At 29.2% G+C, this 17,800-nt stretch overlaps 1 protein-coding gene across 1 annotated transcript in view; it reads left to right on the forward strand.

Annotated features, from left to right (window-relative positions):
• The window catches only part of LOC107449819 (uncharacterized), a 154,396-nt gene that overhangs the window by 58,988 nt on the left and 77,608 nt on the right, over window positions 1-17,800 (forward strand). Inside the window, exon 2 of the mRNA XM_021144720.3 lies at window positions 7,698-7,845. Coding sequence (XP_021000379.2) covers window positions 7,698-7,845 — 148 coding nt within the window. The remainder of the gene's footprint in view (window positions 1-7,697; window positions 7,846-17,800) is intronic.

Raw genomic sequence — 17,800 nt, forward strand, 5'->3', positions numbered from 1 at the left:
TAATTATTATAATATATATATATATATATATATATATATGCATCAAAACAAGAGAGTTTCATTTTATTTAATCAAGACGTAGAATTAATAACACAAAAACGAAGCATTTCATCTCTTCATTTAAAACACTTAAAATGAATGTCTAAAACGCAAACATTACATTTAAAAGGAAAAATAAAAAGTGAAACCAGCAAGTCTCACGCGAAAATGTATTTTGATTCCACATCTTTCTTATCTTTTAAGCCACTATTGTTTCTTGACATAGTTTCTCCGTGGAGTACATTATGTAACAAACTTCGATTAAAGAATGCGGGCTTCCATTATAACCGCTTCCTTTTTTCCCTCCGCCAGCATTTTATCTTTGTTGTTGGCGTCATGAAAGTCTTTGGTGTAAAATAACTGTTTAGGAAGTTAACTAATGCAACAGACCTGGTGCAAAAATTACTCTGGGCACACATTTCTTGACGAAATTCATGTTAAAGAGATACCAAATCTCTTTTTTTGGAATATTAAGGCTTCTGCTGAAGATCCTAGAATAGTAATAATTTTTGAACCCTTAAAAAGTTGTCGTTTAGAAAATCTTTGAGATATGAAAGTCTAAAGAGATACAGAATAAGTTGGAAGTTAAAACTTTCACTCGAATATATTTTGAGTTTAATATGAGAAATATTAGTTAGAAGTTTATACTTTGCCTTGCAGTTTACGCTTTACAAAGTGTAGGTCAGATATGTAAAATATTTTAGTTGAATAGTTAAAATTTATTTCATGGAAATAACTTTAAAATGTTTAGTTTCATCACAGTTTAAGAGAAATAAAATAAGTAATATTTGATGAATAGAATTCTGATGCATGGGGCTTTCGAATTTCTTCTTAAAAGAAAAACTTATGAAAATAATGAATTCATAAATTCTATGTGATTTGAATTAAGTTCTCCAATTACAAGTTTGGATTTATTTAAACCATCTTTGCAAACTATTAAACCAAAATTTTATTGTTTAGAAAAAAGCCTTATTACCACTCAAAAAAGTACTGCATGAAAAATTGTTAGGGGATAAATAAGCAAAGATAGTGAAAGAACATGTAAAAATTAAATTTCAAATATATGACTTTTTTAATATTTGATTGATCAGAAACTATTCGATCGACCTCGCGCAAATTTGTATTCTGCCTGCCATGTATACTTACATTCTTTGTAAAAAACTGTATACCTAAAAACTAATTTTTTTTTCGACTATCATTAAAAAAACAATACAAATTTATAAATATTAAAAAAAATTTATTTTGCATCTTGGGATAAACGAATTTTATAGTTATTTACGAAAATTTTTCAATTCGCTTGAAATGTTCTTGAGATATGGCGAAATAAGCAAAAAGTAAAACCATATTTCTTAGATTGCGGTTATCCCCTATATTTTTGAGGTCAGAAATCCGAATCCGACAACGAACGGCATGTTTATTCAGATAGATACATAGATAGAAAGATAGATCGATCGATAGATAGATAGAGAGAGAGAAGAGAGAGAAAGTACGCTATTTATTAATTAGCATATTTGAGGTCACTTTTTAGGACCATCATGATTGAATCATAGAACATGAAGATCTGATCATTGGATCAAAAGATATACAAAATAGTTAATTTTTTTCGCGCATTGTACGTAAAAAAATATGATGCTTCTTGACGAGGAAAGGCTCTTTCAGATATTTAAGTTGACATTATCGGAAAATGGTCTCTATAAAATTACACTTGTAGATAAATATAAATGATATAAGTACAATATTTCATTAAAATTTTGCTCGCAAGTCTTTCAATGTGTGCTTGTAAGCTCAACGAATAAATAAAAAAATTGTGAAATTTTCAAAGACATAATTTATCACTTTGAACTTAACCTGCGAGCTTGATAGTCATCTAAATAACTTTACTTCTTTAGAAAGTGACTCTATATTGTTTCACAAGTACGTCTCAGCCAATTTAAACCACTCGCTGAGGATTTAATTATGCATATCATAAATTGTGGGAACTCTGATTCTGACGTTATTCCCACTGCTCCAATATACCTCCCAGATGATTCAGTAAATCAGATGATATTGCAACCCAATCTAGATGTAATAGATTGTCAGAATTTTCCTAAACTAGCCACGTATTCTTAAAAACCGAGGAACTTTTCTTTTGTCAATTTGAAATATAAAGGTATAAGCATGATGTTTTTCATAAAGATGTTGACTGAAAAAAAATCCAATTATACTAATTGCTAACATTCACATATTGGTTCATATTAGTGATTATCTCAATGAGAAGATTGAATCCATGTTAAGAATTATAGTCCCAAAATATCAACTATATTTCATAATGATTTTCCTGATTTCTCTTAGGGCAATTAATACTTTAGGTGGTGAGCTTACTTAGAATATCTGTAATTTTCCAGTAATTCAGTAGCAATACAGAAACCATGAACTTGATAATGTTAATACTGTAAAGTTTAAAGCACACAAACACACTGTTTACACAGACAAAATGTAAGTTCTTGTTCTTCAATTTTCCATACATTTTTTTTACACAATTTTATTGGTTCTGTATGACTTATCCTCTCCTGAAAATATTTCAAAACATTTGTTGCATGAAATACACTGTTAGAAATTTCTCAGAAAAATTCTTAAGTACCAATTTATATAATAGTTATTTTACCATATTCAACCAAATCAGTCAAATGACCATAAATAAGATGATATTCAAAATATTAAGTGTGAGAAGAAATGTTCCCTGATTGTTTATACCAAATATGGTTTAACAGCCAGAACTCTATCCACGCCAACTAGGCCAACGTTATGAAGCCATTTTGTTCCGTGCAGTTGCGCACTACATCCTGTTTCAGCGGGAGCTAATCGGTCAATCTCACTGCTAGCTGAACAGGGGTTCGAATCCCATAGTTAATACCATAATATTTCTTCCTTTCATTCAATGCATAAAAGTTTCCTGTGTCCTACATTGTTAAATCGGTGACCCTAAACTATTAGAATACGAAACTATCGCTCACGCATAAATGGCCCAGAACCCATAGAGCTCTAGTGTCCGTTTAAGTTTTATTTTTATGGTTTAGAAACTATTCCAATTGTAATTGGTTACAAAACCATGTAGTTTTGTATTCACGGATATTTAACTTTGTTATTAATGGTGGTTGAACCAGTTGCAAAGCGATTTAAAAACCGTAAAGGTAAGGAAATGTTCCTAACCATAAACTTTATGACTAATCGGATGGGCAGTCTTGCTGCTGGCTATTTTGCCTTAATTTCATAATTGAAATTCTAACAGTTTTGAATTTACTTTCAACTATATGCGATTAAAAGTTATGTAATCTAACACTCGAATAATATATTACATTGATTACCATACATAATTTATAAAATTCATGAAACGCAGGAATAGAAATAATTGCTTGTTGTTGCATTAAAAAGAAATTGCATGATTCTAACATTAAATCAAGTAGAACACTGGTGAATCTGACATTAGTTACAGATCCGCGTTAATGCGGTGTGCCATTACTCACTGTTGCCAGAGACAAAAAGAGGAATTAAATCATCCGCATTGTCCCGAAAGAATAGGTCGATGTCCTTCAGTGGTTGACTTGGACCAGACGATTACGATTAACTTAATCGCAATGTGTATGTTTACGCGTGTGTGGAATTTTCGCGTAGTGGTCTTTTCTTTTCCACAATATTCTTTTTATCCAGATCACGTCGGAAACATTTATTTCTCTTTCCTTTTTATTAGATTAGAATAAAAGAAAAGAAATGCTTTGTAGAAAAAGTAAAATAAAATGAAATGGACTTTAAAAAAAGGGAGAATTTTATTTTCAGAAAAGAAAAATTTCTCGGTTCCATTGTTTTTGATCTATCACTTTGTTGTTTTTTTTTCTCTGGGAAAGCGAGAATGGGAATTTTAAAAATAGATTAAAATATTAATGAAATAAATATATAGAAAGTTATTCAAGATAAAAAAAAATAATACCGGAGCAAAATTAAGTTAAATTGGTATTTTTTTAATCTCATAAATGAAAACTGAGGGCTAATATATTGTTAAAAGAGCGAGAGAGATTTTATTTACGTAGAACGATTAAAAAGAATGCTAATTCATAAATCTTTTTAACGATCTTTTCACTCTAACTTGCTTTATTTATCATAAAGGGAGGATTAAAAAAAACAACAGAATTTTTAAATGAAAAAAAAATGTTCCTTTTCCATAAATTAATTATGAAAGGAGAAACAAAACGTGCCTTGATCAAGGAAAAAAAAAGATTTACCGTGATTAATTATTATATATTAAATGGTTTAATTCCCTAAATAATTAGAATGATTTACAGTTGTTCTATCCTATTTGTATGTTTAATACAAAAAGCATTTCTAAAATATAAATAAAAACAATCATTTGAATCTAGCTCCAAATAATTTTGAGGAGAACGTAAAATAATTTAATTAAATTAGTTTTTTTTGCATTAACGTTTTTCTTTTATTAAAATTTTCTTTTCTTTATTGTAATAACGTTTTTTTCTATTTTAATAAAACATGAAAATCTTTAACTATATTCCCTTTATGGTGTTTTTTCTGACATTTGTTTCGTCTAAGTCTTAATTAATAACTGAAGTATTTTCGAAACGTTGTAATTTTTATATCAACAGTAACCAGAGAATATGCAGATAAAAATCTCTGCAGTGGTTGTATTCAAGACCCTAAAGAATTAAAAGAATAAAAGTGTATAAGTGCATTTCGGAGTAACTGTTTCGAAATGTACTTAAATCTAAAAAGATATGGAGGAATTCATTATTTCCTAGTACGTATAATAACAAAACTTAATTGCCGGGATGGGGTGAATGCATTTCCACGCACCCTGGAGAGTTGGTGAGAGACTAATGTCGTTAACATTTCTACGAGTTAGCATTTCTACGAATAAAACAAGATTCCAAGGCATCAAGATGAGCTGATGTGACAGGGGTGAAAATAATTTTAGTACTTTCGAAATTGAATTTTTGCCCAACATTAATATTTGCTTCATATTGACTTCTTTTTCAAATTTTCCTAATTTATATTAATATTTCATACTAGGAGGCTCCGCCCCCTGCTCGCTAACGCTCGCCAACCCCCAAGAATTGCTACGCAATCCTATGTGGTTCACGCCGTGAACCATGGCTCGCTGCGCTCGCTCGCCAATGAACACAATGTTCTAGCACAAAAACATAGTATATTATCATCAAAGACATAGTATTGTACTTATGTAGAAGAATTCTATCGATGTTCCTATTGGCTTTTAAAAAAGTATATTGGCTTTTAAAAAAATATATTATCTAGATTGTACATGGTGAAAAAATCAAAACGTTGGCTAAATGAGAAACATATTAGCAAAATAAATTATCAAATATTGCAGTTATTCGCCTAAATTCAACTAAATGTTTATAATAAATTAGTTAATGCTAGAAATTCTGAAAGTTTTAGAAAAAAATTTTATTATTTAAAAATATAAACTTTGCCCTAACTTTTATTTGTGAGATAATAACCCTCAAAAAGTCTTTCATTTTCAAGAACACAAAAATTTGTTTTATCACCAAATGAAATATTTTTTGGTGATCAGCATTATTGATTTGCCAGAAGAATTTCTTTCTTTGGCCCAGAAGTAAGCATTACAATAACTACATTGTTCCGTCATTGAGCCAATATTATACTCTTCGACATCTACTGTTACATCTTGAACAGTTATTATTGCACTTGATCTCTGCAATCTACGTCTTTCATAACATTCCTCAACACTTTCTTGGGCTCTTCGAACACGTTTTCTTTCATTACGTTTAAAAGACCTAGCAGCTTCACTAATATTCTGCATTTTAAAGCGTGAAAATTCAATGCATAAATAAACGCGAAATATAAAAAAATTCAACGCATTCAATTCAAACACTTTGACGTTTTTTAGACGTTTAGGTAACTCCCAGTAGAAAAATATCAATTCAACAGCGGCCTTTTAAAGCATTCTCACTTTAATTAATTAATTAATTCCTAATTGAGTTTAAATTAAATATTATCATGTTTTTAGGGCATGAATCTGAATTGAACAACCTGATAATGCTCACTCTGGTTATTGTTTCCGTTTTTAAAAGCGCTATATGTTGAGCCACCTCTTCCAGATTTGCCATGTGACATTTTCAGCAGCAATCATTGGTTGATTTTCTAACGTTGCCATTCGGGGAGTTGTAATGAAGCTTTTTTTTGGTGCCGTGTAAGAGAAATATATATATAGATACATCATTGGGAGGAAATAATACGGATATATCGATGGTGCTCTTCAAGTCTAAATTTTATAGTGCATTTTGTTAGCTCGATATAGTCAAGGTCGATATAGACAAGGAACGTGGTAAATTAACCAGTGACAATCGAAGATAACAGAATCTTCAAAAGACATAAATTTGATTTCTTTAACAATCCTAAAAATGACTTAAAAACGGGAGAGGGTATTATTAATTTTATAAGAAACGGGGGAAAAAGTGGTTAAATAAAAAGTTCTCAGTTAAGATAAGAAGAAGGGAGGCTTTTGGGTCTTCAATTAGAATTTCTTCATATCCTTACAATGTTTGCTTTTCAGGGTTAGTTACGGTGATACGAGTAGTTTGTAGGTGGTATGCAAAAGAAATACGATATTTTGTATCCGGATTTCCAGTTTTAGAGAAGAAAAAAATCAGTATTTGAATCCGCATTACGGAAACACATGCTATTAAAATAATTGTTATTGGACTTAACAAGCTTACTCTGGAAAAATATTGACTGTAAACAAAATGGAAAATATTCGACTTTGTTACCACAAACTCCGAGCATTGTATTTGAATGAGGCTACGTTTTGTTTCACTCATTATTAAAAAAAAAGCATTTAAAATTACATGAAATTTTCTGTTTATATTTAAGAACGAAAAACTATATAAAAAGAAATTTTAATATGAATTTTGTTTTCTATATAAATTTAAATTTATTTATTTTTCTTGTTGTAATGATGTTCCATTACGTATTTTTCGATTTAACTTTTGTTCATTAACCATTGCAAAAATAAGTATTATATTACAAGCGGTGTAAGAATATATTAAAAGCTTTTAAAATAAATTTAATAGATTGATGGCACCATCATCGATCTATTAGATCGATGGTGGTGTATTGTTGATATGACGAGTTGACATCTATGGTGATGACAGATGTTGATGTACCGTCACGATAGATGGCTCCACCAGATAATTAACTAAGCCACATTCATTCACTTTGCGGTTCACTTGACAAAACTCAACTTAAGCAGGAGCTAACTTCATTGCCTATTAACTAATAAAAATGCTAAATAAATTTCATTAATTTAACATAATTTATTTCATTAATTTTCATAATTAGTCAAACTTTTGCCGCTTTGAAACCATGATAGTGATAGATGGTTAAAAAATCGCACAGTTCAGTATTCATGGTATTTTAAATATACCAGTTGAAAATGGTTTCAGAACTGTAAAGGTAAAAAAGTTCTTTACCGTAAACTTAGCGGTTAATTTGATAGACGGACTACTGCCGGTTGTTTTACCATAATATTAGAAGGAAAATGCTAACATTGTACCCTAAAGCGAATGGATCATAATGAATACTTTTTTTTAAATACAATCGAAATGCTTTACTTATTTGCTTTTCTTTTCCAGCGTCCAAGGGATGTGAGTTTCCAGCAAAGTGGACAGGAACTTGGTTCCAGAAAGGAGTCCATCCTCCAATTAAGATACAAAAAGACATATTTTCTTTCAAAGGGAAGTGTTTAGCTTCAGATAGTCATATGTTCTATATTGAAGACTCGTAAGTGAATTTTTCTCTCTGATATAATTTAGAAAATGCAAAAAAATGTTAATTTAAAAACATTTAAAATTTTTCGTTTCTTCTGCGTTGAGTTGTGGTTTTCAGCAATAACGCCAGTGTTGCATTAAAAAAAAATTATTATTTTAACTGCGTCACAGCTGAATAACGCGAAACAGCATGCAAAAAGCACGAATAACATAGTGTGAGGAAAAATCTCGTAAAATTTATGTTTTTGATGTGGCGACTGGGTGGGTTGTTCAAAACCGTGAAACTTCGAAGTAAATCCATATACTAAGCGGTAACTTGTCAAGAAAATAGAACAATAAAATAGAGCAATAGAAGTCTTTTCCTCATAAGGTACATATTAAAATGAAAATAGCAAGTTCTTGTTCAATAATACACGAACAAATTTTCTTCGTAAAAAAACACGAAGAAAACTGAAGTCACAACCGTTTTTTAACGTACAAATTCAACTTAGCAAAAGTTACGAAATAAAACTGTAGTCACAGCAGATTTTTCGCATATGAGAACCAACTTTCTGTGAAAGTTACAACGTAAGCCAGTTCCCACACCAGATATGGATTTTTTTGTCAGCACTGTGTTCGGTGCAGACAAAAGCGTGCGTGTAGAAGTTGCTGAGTGTAGAATTCGTATTGACAAGTCATCGCCAAGATTTGAACCAGGGCCAACTCTTTGAGATGTGAATGTTCTGTCCTCTGAGCCACTGCGGCTAGGCTCTAGAATTATATTATAAATAAAAGTTTGAAACTGTCTTTACTTTAAAATTTTAAATATTAAAATCACATTTTAATGTAAAGACGTTTACATTAAAAAGGCGTTTACATTAAAATCGAAAGTGATCGTAATATGATTTGAGAAAACTTAAACTTATTAAGCGAAACTGTATGGCAAAAACTAGAATTGGAACAGGCGGTTTTAATCCGTTTATGATTAGGGTGAAAAACAAGTGCGAAACAATATTTTATCCACAATTTTTAAATTTTAGGTTAATTTATTTACATTCAATCGTCAGTTAACTTTAAAATGTCATAATTTGAATCGAAAAATATTTGATCTCAATTGTAATAAGATTTTGAAACCCTGTATTTGTTCACCACATATTTCAATGATATTTTTTAATATTTTTCAAAAACTGCAACATAATAATTATAGAATGACGGCTTCAATTTGCATACATAACTATAATTTCTTTTTCTCGGTGTTGTGTGACTCGAACACGCCTCAACTTTGAGCATTCAATAACCTAAGCCTATTTTAGAACTCTTTACCTACGCTTTCCTTTTATAATCGAAAATCAATAGCAACCAACCTACTCTTATTTAACTTTGCAATAACATAAATCGATTTGCATGTGTTAAGTTAGTATGTCAACATCTTTAGAGCTCAATTTCTGCTTGGGAAAAGTATTGTAGAGAACAGCTACCTAATTCCGTTTGCTACAATGCATTGATATCACCCTAGGCATGCATATTGTTTGGAATAATGACGTTCTACCTAAAGCTTTCAAACAACTATTCGAGTATAGAATGTTTAATTTAAAAGCTAATTTATAGACAAAATTCATCTCCATTTTGATGAGCTACCTCCATTTGAAATTTTTTGACATTTTATATTCGTTTAAAGTACAGAAATATTTACAATTATCCGGTATAGTAATGAATAGATTCAATGATATTGTCCGCATGTATATAGATTAGTTGGTTATTATACAAAGAAGCTTAAATGATTCATGCAAATTTGAGCGTAAACTAAATGTAATTTGACTTAACTGTTCCTTTACTGTACAGTGATACTAAACATTAAATGCAAATTAATTTTACCTTTCGAATGTACTTAAAGTCTTTTATTTAAACATATCAAAATTATGCATATTTTAGTTAATGTAGTTACGCGAATTGATTAAAAATTTTACAGATATTTCACATTAAAGCTTTTATTTGTTTTCTTTAGTGAAAGTAATTATGATGAAAACACATTTAATAGTTAAATCTGAATTAGAAGTTTTGTTCCTCGCGGCTGAATATCATTTAGTTTACAATAAGTATATTTAATTTTAATAGTTATAGAACAATTTACGAATATCTCTGTTGCTGAAGAACTTTTACGTGCAATTATCGTTTATCACTCTATGAGAATGCGATTATTTTGAAATTAGAATAACTAAATAGTAAAGTACTCTTTTACTTTATATTGTTAAGCAATTTGAGATAGTTAGTTACGTTGCATATTTGTATGTGAAATGAGTAAATAATTCTTTTTATTGAATGCAGAGCTTTATATTTATTAATTACGCTGTTGTAAAATATAGTATCTTGTTAAGTGTGTAGATATTTTCAAGCAGTTGAGAGAAATCGAAACAATCATCGTAACAAGAAAGCATGTAAAATTTTCTTTTGATGCAATACAGTTGATTTATTTTGAAACTACTGAACTTGAAATTTTTCATTGTAATTTGAATGATATTAGTTAACGCATGTTACCCAGTTTCACACGAATTACAGTTTAATTGCAAGCTAAAACGTTTTATCCGTTTGGCGTCATAATTGATAACGGAGTTACATTGCATTTTGAGTTGCGTTTAGTTCTTAATTTTGTCTGATTTTGTGTTCTGAGTTGTTGAGTAATTTATTTGCGGTTAAATCGACGATGGATATCCACTGAGAAAAGAAGCATGGTCAAAGCTAATAGAATATGGTAAAATTTACTGTTTCTGGCTCTATGGGAAAACCAAAAAACACGGTAATTTTTACCGAATAGCTTTGGTAATGATAAGAGTAAAATTAGCAGAAAAATATAGTTTTATAATGGGTGCTAAAATTTGGTAGCTGTGGTAAAATTAGGTAATTTTACCATGATATCTTAGAGCATGGCATGAAAACCATTTATTCTATTAAGTTTACTTTTCAGTTTTGTATTTTTCATTAAACGTGTGGCAATTGGAACTCAAATTTTAAAAACCAGAAATTGCGGTATATCATTACTATATGAATGGAAAAATTATCTAATGAATGATTTAAAAAACGTATATTTTGGTTTAATTAACCATCAGAATTAGGATTAGTTTTTTTGTACTAGAAAAGTCGTTTCCATAGAGTAAGCAAATTTTACGTGAAATTTTTTTACCGTGTGGATTTAAGTTAGTAAATTTTGAAATTTAATGTGAAATTAAATATTATAATTTGAATGATATTATTTGACTTACATGTTGTAATTAAATTATAGCTCCATTGTCATTGGACCATTGCTAGGTCTTGTTTTTTCCTTTCTACGTACGGAGAAAAAAAGCAAAAGTGTTTTTTTTTTATCTATTTATTTTTTCACTGGTGTAGTCTTCCCATCTGAGTTTTTAGTGAAACTGAATGATAACAGATACAAATTCTAGGTAAAAAATTTGTGTTAACTAAAAATAACGTTGTGTGTAGTTTGAAACATATTTGTTGACGCATGGTACCGTGTTGCTAACTATGCAATGTATCATTGCTATTGAGCTATCTGGGTAAGTTTTGGGGTTTTCCTTAACCCACAACGCAAACAGGAAGCAAAATGTTTTCTTAGAAGGCAATTTTGCCCTGATAACTCATTCGGAAGTTGCATTGTTTTCTGAGTTGTGTTTAAACTTAAAAATTAATGGAAGAAATTAGTTAATAAAGTTTGGAATTACTGAACTTAACATTATGTATTGTAGTTTAAACGATTTTTGAATCATACCATGTTGTAGATGAAATAGAATACTGCTGTCATTGGTTTATCAAGGCAAGTTTAGTGGTTCTCCTTTGCAGTTTATAAATTTGCAAATAGAGCCAAAATGTTTCATCGGAGGACAAGCTTGCTGAGATAGTTGATTCGGCAGTCACTTGAGTAGTGTTTAGTATTTCACGATAACTGGATGAATTTTATGGGATTGAACTTAAATATTTGTCAATAGGAAGGCTGTGTGGACAGGTTGATTGTAAACTGGATATAAGAAGTCTCTCATCAATTATGAGCCATTAATATTGCGCTTTTATTTTTTAAAATAGCAAATATTTTTTATTGCTTCCTTGAAAGTTGTTTAGACTAATTGGATAACTGTAAGTGATGTCATCGTAGATAAATCGTGGCGTTTTGTCGATTCAGAAGCCAATCAGTTTCGACACACACGCGTGACGTTGTTTACAGTTATCAATTTAAGTCTTATTTAAATCATCTGGTTTGGCCACTTCTTCTCGAGTTGTAAGTGCCCAATTACAACAGAAAGCAAGCTTAATTATCATTATTATTATTTAAAATCCTATTCCGTGTTTTAAATCACTTGAAAAAACCAAGAAATATGGCAGTTGCTTATTAAGATTCGGTTAAAAACACTTAACACCATAAAATTAGTAAGAACTTAACAGCGCGTTACCTTGGCGACGATCTAAGTGTTTGGCAAGTTAGCATTTTCAAGGCTGAGTGTAATGCTGGATATCCTTAATCTAAAATCGATGCCAACATAAAAACGTGTTTACAAGCCTCCTTTCTAATGAAAACGGTTATTTGAACATTAAGGTTATCCAATTTTTCATTAGGGGTCTTAACTACATTATCTCAAGATTTTCCTTTTTTCTGCGTGGGACACGTCTTTGTTTAGTCTGCAACGACACTGTTGACTTTACCTAACTCCGGAACAAACAATGGACACAAAAGACTAAAATGAAGGGAATTGCAACGCCCTGGCGCTGCTGCAACTTTAGATAAATGAGGTAATTTTCGAAGGTGACGTGTTTTTGTTGATACCACAGCTTAAGACATTGACGAGAACATATTAATTCATTAATGCTTTGTGAAGGCTCGAAAGCGTATCTTTTTAATATTTATGATCCAAGGATCTGCTTATGCTTTTTAATTACCGTGTTTTTTGTTGTTGTTCAGAGATAGCGACCGTTTTCCTACCTTTTGTTTACCAACATTTATAACCTTTATTTGCTTAATGAAAGAAGGTCGATTGTAGTGTTTTATTCCAAACGTTGTCGCTTGGAATTTAATGTTGTTAGGTAGAACGAACGTTTGTTTTATTTGAGTGCAAAGGCACAAATTAGTAGACATGCCTTTAAAAATGTAATACTTATCTATTTTTAGCTTTATTTTTAGTTTCTGCTTTGCGTAAAGATATTAGAATATTGATATCAACTGTCAAAAAGTAACGCGATTAGTAATAAATGTGCAATGAGAAGAAAAGTATGGTCAAAACTACAAGAATATGGAAATCTTTACTCTCTTTCTGGCTCCATTGATTCTCCATAAAGAACGGTAAATTTCACCGGTGTTAATGGTTTTGGTTAAATTAACAACAAAATGTGGTTTTATACGGTGTGATGAAATTTGGTAATTTTATCATGATATCTTAGAGCACGGCATAAAAATCATTGATACGGTTAAAGCAACTTGTATTTTTGACTAAATATATTATAATTAGAATTATAATTTTGAAAACCAGAATTTATAGTAAACCGGAATTGTAAAACAGAATTTATTGCAGTAAATTTAGAAAATGTAACAATCGAATTGTTTAAATACCGCATATTTTAGTTTCATTAACCAGAATTTTTTTTTTACCAGAAATATTATTGCTATACATTACGGTAATTTTGCCAGAATATTTTTTCCGTGTAAAATTTTGTAAAAATTTGCTGCTTTTTCCTGCGCACAAAAATATGTTGTTTTTCTCTTAAATTAAATGCTATTTTGTACTGATGAATTTTTCACGAGAGCTTCATTTTTACTAATGTTATGATTTTGTTATTTGAGTTTCTCTTTTTTGCTTTTGAGAAAAATTAATAATTTTAGATAAGAAGACGGAAAATGCAAATGATAACCTATTCCGAGTTAATAAGAAAGATGGATATTAAAAAGGTTCAGATTGTGTTATTGTGTTCAAGTTGTGTTATTAAAATATTTATATATTTATTTTTCAGATCAAAAAGATATTTCTACATGCTATAAAATTAAGCTATAACTGCTATTTTTAACAGGATATAGACCAAGAATTTTCGACGTCTGGCTTACTTATTTCGAATAATTTTCATTTGCTATTATTTTATTTTAAATGTAAGCAACCAATTATAGAAATTTATTATTAATGATATTCTTTTTTCAATTTGAAAAATGACGTCCATTATTTCTTTGCTATTTTATTGTTTTAGAAAATTCAGTGTTTTGTTTATTTCATAACTTTTTTTTTTCTAAAATGAATTAAATTAATTTACAGCGTTATTTTCATTGCCTGTTTTAAAAAGAATTTTTTATCCCACTTCTTGCGAGTGAAATTCATTTAAAGGCAATTAAATTATTGTATAAATTTAATTCAATTAACTATTGTATAAAAAGAATTTTAGAATAAAGCACTTTTTGAAAAAAAATTAAACACAAACAATTTTATTTTTAGCTTAAAAAGCAAAATGTTAAAAGGTTATTGTATTGTTCTTAAGCCTATAAATAATAGATAATTTTTAAGACGAGTACTTTATACTACTTTGTTCTTAACTCCTGAGCAGTCTTTTATATGATTCAAAAAGAATTTTTTTTTCAAGATTCTTACAATTCTGAAAAAGCACTCCACAAATCTACAGAGTTGCTTAAAAGCCTTTAAAAACATCTTTTACTGAAGTGTAGTCGACAAAAAAAAAGTAATTCCACTTACAGACTTAAAAGCAAGAGGAGAAAATTTTGAAAAGTCACGGAGAAAACGTACCTCAAAAGCTTATTAGATTTATCTAAATGTTACCATAATTGGTTTTTCTCTCCAAAACCCTGTTTCCCACATTTGTAAACAAATAGCAACTCGATGGTGCTTTTACTTCACAAAATTAAGTAAGTTATAATACCTTCTAATATCTTCTTTTGTGAAGTTTCGCTTCTTCGCTACTTTCGAAAAGTTTTGCTACTAATGGCAAATTTTATTGGTCTAAAAGCCGCACTTTATAGAATAGTCACTTAGGATTGAGATTTGGAGCGTTTTTAAATAAATACTTTGCTTTTTTACTTTTACACTTCAATGATTTTATTCAAAAGTTTATGGTTTTGTGGTGGATGGTTTTTCACAAAAGGATTACATTTTCTAAATAAATAAGAGCATAATAGTTCTATGTTCTATTCATTTATCTTAGCACGATGTCAATTTAAATAATGATTTCATCTTGAAGTATGTATTGAATGAAATAAATATTTTAAAGTGAGGTTTTTATCTGAAAAATTTAATCGGCTTAAAACTAGTATAAATATTTTCAGTCATTGCGTTTTGCAAAAAAAGAAAAAAACAAAAAAAAATCGAAATATTGACAACTTGAAAAAAATTGCAGATTAAAATATTTCACTAAAGTTTCTTCATAACTTTCGAAAATAGACCGATTTTAATTCACCATGACTGAAGTTATATATTTATTTTAAAAGAAGATACTATTTCTATTGTTTTCAAACAATATTTAAGAAGAAACTTGAATATTTTCAGTTGTTAAATTTGTGTAAGTAAGAAACTAGAAATTATGAAATCTCTGTTCTATTCTTTTATGTAAAAATCCAAAAGTAATTTTAATGAGTTTATAACTACAATTTATAAATATTTTGCGATCAGTTTTTAGAATCAGTTTATTTTTCTCAAATAATTAATGCAAATATTCATGAAACTTTTTCTTTTTAAGCTTTTGGAATTTTATTGTCTTTTTATTTATTTATTTAAAAAAAATGCGCAGATATATCTGCACATGTTTTCGATTAACAGAATCTAATTGTCTTTTTTTTCTTTCTGCAATTCTGATTTTGCTTTTACACACTTGAAAAATATTTGCAATTTAGTGTATTAATTTATTAATTTATTCAAACATTATGCATAAATAAATTATTTTATTAATGAATTTTTACAAAGTCCAGTATTATATTAATATTCGCCGAAAAAATTTGGTTATGCATATTCATATTTATGTTTTAAATACATCTTGCTCTGAGGCATACAGTATTTGTTAAAGAAAATATAAATACTGTTATTAATCTCTTACGTGGTGATTAAACTAAAAACTGGGAATTTTATTAAAAAAATAGACAAATTTTGAAGGAAAAATCTCAATTTTTACACAAAGTAGACAAAATTAAATTTTTGTTCATTTTCTATCTAATGGAAAACATTTATATAAAAAAAATGCTTGGAGAGTTACGTTTATTTTAACTTTTTTTCGGTAAATGAAGAAATGGCACAAGCTGCGTTTTCAACAGAGTGAAAAAAATATAAATTTTTATTTGGGATATACTGTTTGGCCATTTTAGGATTTTTCTTATACTAACAGTCATTTAAGAAACAATCTGGAACATAAATGGGATATTTTGTATTGTGGAATGTCATTTTTTTTCGTGATATTACGAGTATATTTCAATAAAATAGCATTTAAACGCTCATAGTTTTTTTAGATCTTCCAATAAATATTATTTCTTCAAAGTAGTAAAATAAGAACAAGCCATTCTATACCACATAATCGCTTCAGGAAACTCTGATAATGTCTGTTTTTATAGATATCAATAAGGTGCAAAAAATATTTCCTATCCCTGAAAGCAATAACACAAAGACTTATTGTTATCAGAGGACACACTTGTTTTGCTTTTATGATCTTTACTACTTTCTGTTCTTTCTCACCTAACTGTTTGGATATGGAAGGAAAAGCTTATTTATATTATGAATTAATATATATAAACGCACTTTAATCAAAGCTAGAGAAAATATTTTCCTTCCTTTTGCCTTAAATATTTTCATAACCCTTAGGAGTTAGCTATATTTGTATTTTTGATGAGGAATAACATTTAAATACAGACGTGTAAAACACTTTGCCGGAATAGGTTTAAATATTACGTGACTTATATTGCGTAATTTGTTTGTTTTAAAACGTTTCTTAGAAGGTGCAATTTAACTAAGCCATGAAAAACATATTATCTACCTATTGTCATTTTCTCATTGATATTCAAAACGAATGTGTATTGATTATAAAGCTAAGATGCTCAATAAGGCTACAAACTCAAACTTTACGTATTTTTCTCCGTTATTGACAAAATTGTTTACTGGGAAAACTCTCAGGCAAAATTTCGTCAAATAGAGGAAAATTACTGTCTCACTTAATTCAGGATGCAACATGTTGATTAACACATCTAATCGTTAAATAAAATGTGTATGAGTTATAATAAGTAATCAGTCATAGCCAGAAATCGAAGCGGAGAACTTCGTTTAAAGAGCGACTGCCCTTGCCTATGTACTATTCCTTCACACATTGCAATCGGTTTCAAAAATTAGAATTCAAATTTACATTGAATAATGGGATTATTAGATTATCCATATCTAATTGGATATCTCACATCTACACATGGTCACCAAAAAGAAAGGTTGACTGAATCGATTTCTTTCAGTGCGATAAGTTTGAATGAAGTTTTAAAAGCATAAAATCTCTACTCCTTTGCTTAACTTATATACATATATTTTAAAAATTAAGTGACGTATCTATCTTTAAATAGGTTAAACTTTTTTTCACAATTTTTCAAGAAATTGTTGTTTAAAAATATTTCTTCGAACAGCCCTTTTTTTCCCTACAAAAACTAACTTTAAGGTAGCATTTACTTCATTTGAATATTTTTATTTAAGTTGAAGGAATTTATTTTGACAAGATATTGTATCATAATTTAATGACGCATTTAATCTTTGATCTTATAAGCTTATCAAATATACAAGTTATAGTGCATTTTTAAATAATGCGCCTACAAAAACATTCTGATTAAACGCCACAGCACTGGGATACAAACATTTCATCATTATCTTCGCTTCATCTCTTCATTAAATTTCTCATATATGCTGAGAAGAGAAAATAATTTCTTCTAGAATGTTTGATCGAATTGCACATGCAATTATTAAAGAAGATCTCAGTTGTCGTGCACCAATTAGGTTGAA

The sequence above is a fragment of the Parasteatoda tepidariorum genome, chromosome 5 (genome assembly GCF_043381705.1).
Source record: "Parasteatoda tepidariorum isolate YZ-2023 chromosome 5, CAS_Ptep_4.0, whole genome shotgun sequence".
In the NCBI taxonomy this organism is placed as follows: domain Eukaryota; kingdom Metazoa; phylum Arthropoda; class Arachnida; order Araneae; family Theridiidae; genus Parasteatoda; species Parasteatoda tepidariorum.